The sequence below is a fragment of the Suillus plorans genome, assembly GCF_016647745.1.
Source record: "Suillus plorans strain S12 chromosome Unknown HD556scaffold_8, whole genome shotgun sequence".
NCBI classification, from domain to species: domain Eukaryota; kingdom Fungi; phylum Basidiomycota; class Agaricomycetes; order Boletales; family Suillaceae; genus Suillus; species Suillus plorans.
The window spans coordinates 85,801-91,167 of NW_024537392.1; the positions used below are offsets into that span (position 1 = coordinate 85,801).

The 5,367-nt window shown below is 47.2% G+C and overlaps 1 protein-coding gene across 1 annotated transcript; it reads right to left on the reverse strand.

Moving 5' to 3' along the window:
• HD556DRAFT_1438753 (uncharacterized protein) lies at nt 1-861 on the reverse strand (the record flags this gene model as incomplete). Its single annotated transcript, XM_041305879.1, has 2 exons — nt 1-432; nt 487-861. 2 exons carry the CDS (start codon nt 859-861, stop codon nt 1-3), a joined length of 807 nt encoding a protein of 268 aa, XP_041164493.1.
• Nucleotides 862-5,367: the final 4,506 nt, after the last annotated feature.

Sequence of the window (5,367 nt, forward strand, 5' to 3'; positions counted from 1 at the left end):
TCATTCTGCAGATGCAGTGCCCATGACATGAGCTGCAGTGCTAGGAGGAGAATTGATGTCAGGAGTGCTTGAGTTATTGACAACAGCCGCAGATTCTTGCATGGCTTTGGTGGTAGCCTTCTTTCGTGGTCCACGTGCCTTCCCTTTGTCAGATCTCTCTTTCCGAACCTTTTTCTGGATAGGGATACTGTCACCACTGCCAGAGAACACAGTGTTTAGGACCTCTGTGGATGGAGCCTTGTGTTTGCATCTATGAGGTTGAGAGGCACCAAAAGAATGAGTGCTGACATCAGAAGGACGGGTGTTGGCATCAGAAGAATGAATGTTGGCATCGGAAGGACAAGTGTTGGTATCTGGCTGTGGGATAGTGTTGTCAGGGTATGTAGTGTTTGTTGTGACCAATGACAAGTTGAGAGGGGGCTTGGGAGAGCTCTACATATCAGGAATTGTATTTCAAAAAGAGTTGGAACAAGTGTTAAAACTTACCTCGCTTGGTTGAGTGTCCTCCACAGGGGTTTCGTTCTGTAGTGCTAATGCTGCCTGGAACCAATCCTCCTCCCAAAGTTCAAATTCAGTGTCAGTGAGGCGGCGGAATTGAGTAGCATTGGATTCCCAAGCACACTTCAGGACGGACAGCTCATTGCGCGAGCTAATATCACTGGGGGCGCAGAATTTCACTAGCGGCCAATTTTCGATAATGACATGGTACCGTGCAGTAATGTTGGTGTCAAAGTTTTGATAGTACATTCGTGAAACCTTCTGTGGCGCAGCTGCAGTCTCTGACTTGAGTATTAGAGCCAGTTCGGATACTCCCTGCAGCCAACATTTGATTGTCAATGTTGACACCAAATTCATCGGCATCGTGAATCCGAGATATCGGAGCTTAAATCTTGCAGCTCCCGCTTATCGTAGTGACTAGTAGGCATGGATGAGCTTCAGCCAATGGATCCACAGCACCTAGCTACACTCCTAACGAATCCTTGACCAGAGGTCCAGGAGCGACTCTTGAAATTTTCAGCATTAATATTTAGTATTCTTGTTACTGCAGCGCATAGCGCAGTGCAGACCTTATATCCAAGAGATCCAGAGCCTTATCACACATCGGCACTGTCTGGACAGGACTGGGTCATCAAGCTCCTCACCGGTCACCCTGAACGCATCAGGTGCGAGCTCGGCATGCATGCCAGTGCCTTTTCTGAGCTTATCAACGAGCTTCGGAGCATGGGTCATTCGGACTCTAAGTATGTCTCGCTCGAGGAACAGCTGGCAATATTTCTGTATGCCTCCGTCACCGGCCTGTCAATCAGGCATCTTGCAGAGAGGTTCCAATGCTCAAATGAAACGATTTCACGGTGAGTGTTTTTTTTGGGGGGGAGGTAATATCTAATAGTACATAGTTATTTCCGCAAGATGCTTGTCATCTTCACAACCGACCCATTCTATTCAAAATACATACGTTTTCTGGACAATTCAATTCCCCCCAAAATCCGCAAGAATCCGAAATGGTGGCCGTTTTTCAAGGACGCTATTGGGGCACTTGATGGGAGCCACATCCACGTCACGCCCAAGGCCGTTGAACGTCCCGTTTATCGTAATTGGAAGGGGTTTGTCTCGCAAAACTGTCTCTTTGCGTGCGATTTCAATCTTAGCTTCACGTACGTGCTCACAGGATGGGAAGGCTCAGCAACAGATGCACGCGTCTATGAGGATGCCTGTGCTCATGACTTTAAGACTCCCCCAGGGAAATATTTCCTTGCAGATGCGGGGTATCCTCTGCGCCCTGGGCTACTCATGCCTTACCGAAACGTGCGTTATTACCTTGCTGAATGGGGTCGCGCAAACATAAGGTAAGCTCTCAATTATTTTGCAAACATTGTTCTAAGTTTTACAGGCCAGAAACCAAGGAAGAACTATTCAATTTGCGACACACATCAGCACGGAATGTCATCGAGCGCATCTTCGGTGTCCTCAAACAACGCTTCCGCATACTTCTTCTTTCGCCTGGCTACGCTATGGAGGTCCAGGCCCAAATACCAGCCGCTCTTTGCGCAATCCACAACTACATTCGTGTGCATGACCCTAGCGAGGGTACTCCCCCTGTCGATGATGGAGATGGAGACAGAGTTTTGGAGGAGGACCCTGACCTTGACGTAGCTGCTGACGAGGAGGCTGTTGCTATCAAAGAAGACAACAAGGGTGACTTTCGTCGAGGCACCGAAATGCGTGATCGCATCGCTGAGGCGATGTGGGCTCAATATCAATGTGTCGTATTGGAACATGGCTTAGAAGGACTTGATCCTGTAGATGATGAGGAGGACGAGCTCGAGGGTAGCACTGCTGATGATGAGGAGATGGGGCCTGTATGACAAGGCCATGTTCTGAACTTAGTTTACAAGTAAATGAAACATCGAATCAACATTTTTGATAGTATAAGTATACAACGGTGATACATGGTATTGAAAAATGCGGTAAACGATTTGGAAAAGTGCAGTAAACGATTGTTGAGTTCATTCATCAAGATCAAGATCAGCATCAGCATCATGCGCCTCTTCACCAACTCGCTGACCAATCATCTTCTCTACAAACGCACATCTCCTGACGCTATTCTTCATGGTAACGTAAAACTTAAGAAAATGATCATTGCCCTTCGCACCAAGGACACTGACCAGCAAAGCCTGCTGCTCCAGTGGGATATCGGCATTCACCCTCTAAGAGTCTGACGGCGTGGGTGACATTGTCATCATCAACTGCTCCTCTCATGAACGCTTCGAAGGAATCAGTCATCCGGTTGATGCTGCCTTGCATCCCCACCACAGCAGCAGCCGGTGTAATCTTTGCAGCCCTTGCAATGCTGCTGATCTTCATGTGACGGCTGTTCTGAGACTGTGCTGGTGTACGCGCCTTCTTGGATGGGGGGCGGATACTACCAAGGTGGTAGAGGGAGGCTGCATGGAGATATGACTAGACCCAAACGACATGATCTCCATGTCAGCTTCAGTATGTGGGCGTTTTCCAGCATTAGAGGTAGCAGCGCTAGAGGCAGCAGCAGCAGAGGTAGCAGCAGCAGAGGTAGCCGTAGTAGAGGTGGTGGTGGTGGTGGTGGTGGTGGAGGTAGAGCCAGAGCCAGAGGCGATAGCGGTAGGATGAGGATCAGTGGTGGTGCTGCCTGATGGGCCAGCTACAGCACCAGCTGGGACAGCCGCATCGGATGTCCCTCCAGGCTCAGTGTCAGGATTGGCGATGGGAGTAGCAACGCCACCTGGGCGAAAAGCATGCCGGCCCCTGGCACCACCCAATGGAATAATGGCTTGCATTTTTTCATAATGCTCCCATCCCTTGGTGCGGAATGGCCAAATCAAAGGATTTTTCTAGTAATATATGAGCTCGTGTATACATTAGAATTATGAGGGCGCAAATACCTGGATGTATGATTCCCACACAGCTGTTGCTGCTGGTCCTGCAATCCCACCTCCATTCTCATTGCCCCAATGGACTCCTGTCTGGTTGCGATACTTCTCGATAGCATGGTAAGTGCTTTTGAGCTAAGGATCGGTCATCAGCTTATGATTGGGTAAAAACAGATATCATATGTGACATACCAATGTCCATTTGTTGCGCACTGACTTTGCTGTCTTTGGTGGACCCATCCAAGTGGTTGCCAGATCTTCATCACTGTTGATGTGGTCTGCAGCATCTGCAAGAACCTTAGTCTTGAAATTCCCTCCTCCTTCAGCATCCGAGCGGTGATCATATAAGTAATTGATAAGGGCGGCGATCTTGCCATCGTTCCACTGAGCATGTGGGACCCTAGCTTGATGGACTTCTGGTTGGGCCATAAGGAGTGTGGTGTATTGGGCACAGGTGGCTGTAATCGCGAGAGCACCAGCGAAAAGCCTCTGCCGCCGCTCTAGGGATAGATGAGTAGTATAATCCATTGATAATATGTACAAGTATGAGGGAGGCAAGGTTCAAGCTCCGATATCTCAGGTTCACATGCCGATGAATTGGTGTCAACATTTACAATCAAATGTTGGCTACAGGGAGTATCCTAACTGGCTCTTAGTTTACCACAATACAGGTTAAATAATGAGAAACTTACGAAGTTTTTGCAAGACTAACTCGCTTATCTCCTTCTTTAACGCCATGACCTCCTCAATGTGTGTTTTGGCTAGACCTAGAATACTGAAGATTAGTCTTGAACAATGCAGAATAATATTAAGCTGACCTTGCACGCCTGTGATACAAAACCCTCCAGTCTAAAGGCAACATCATGGACTGAAGATTTCAAACATGCGGTGAAGAAGTCGCGAGCATGTTCGGTATGAAATATGTGAGGTTGGTTAAAGTGATCAACATCCGAGCGCACAGCAAGTACGATTATTTCCATGCCGGTCCATGCATTTAAAGCAGCCAGCTAAAATTTTCAAGCAAGAGTCAGATGTGCAGTTGTGCAAAGATTTGAAGTTCATATACATACCTCATGATCAATTGAAGCTAATGTGTGTTTAGCATCTTGAAAAGAGCTTACTGCCATGTTTCGCCGAGATAACTCCCTCATTTCTTGATGCTCATTGAGGTCTCCAACGGCATCTTCAGTTATGGCTTCACATTCATCCTTTGACATCTCCTTCCAACGTTCTGATAATCCTCTCATCATTGCAGGGGCCTTCTGACGCTCAGTACCAGGTGGAAGTGCTAAGAGTAGGTTAGATGACTTGACTTCGCATAAATATAAATAGCAAGCTGCAAACTGACTCGCCATCATTAGCATGCTTCACTTTGTGTCGCACAAATGCATTCTAGCGAGTTGCTGGACGTTTTGTAACTGCTTTGCGCGAGTGTTGCATAATCGCTTCATAATAGTAGTCAACCGAGTGATGGCCAAATTTTTCACACAACTGTACAGCTTGTTCCTAGATCATGTCTCATGCTGTAGTAAGTGCGGCTGAATACTGTGTACGAAATTCCTTGCATCGCTTTTTGGCAGCTGATTTTTCTGCTGCAGTACATTTAATGCGAGGGCGAAAACTACGACACCAAGGTTTCCGAACCCTTTGTGTTGACAACTTTTGCATTTCTTTAGCATAGTGTTTAAGGTCAGAAGGAGACAGAGTATTAGCCATAGCGAAAGCAAGTAGTAGTGTGTATGAACTGCGAGTGAAAAATGAACAGCTGAACAGCAAAAACAAGGCTCTAAAGTCCCCAAAGAAGCGAAAAATAAGCACACGAGCAGCAAAATTAAGGCCCTGAAGTACCATGAAGCGAGCAAACAGTACGAATAATATCATATGCACCAAGAGACCGTGCACCGAATAGCTGAATGACCTTTGAGATCATCGCAAGTGGGTACTTGGCTAGCTTGTCACT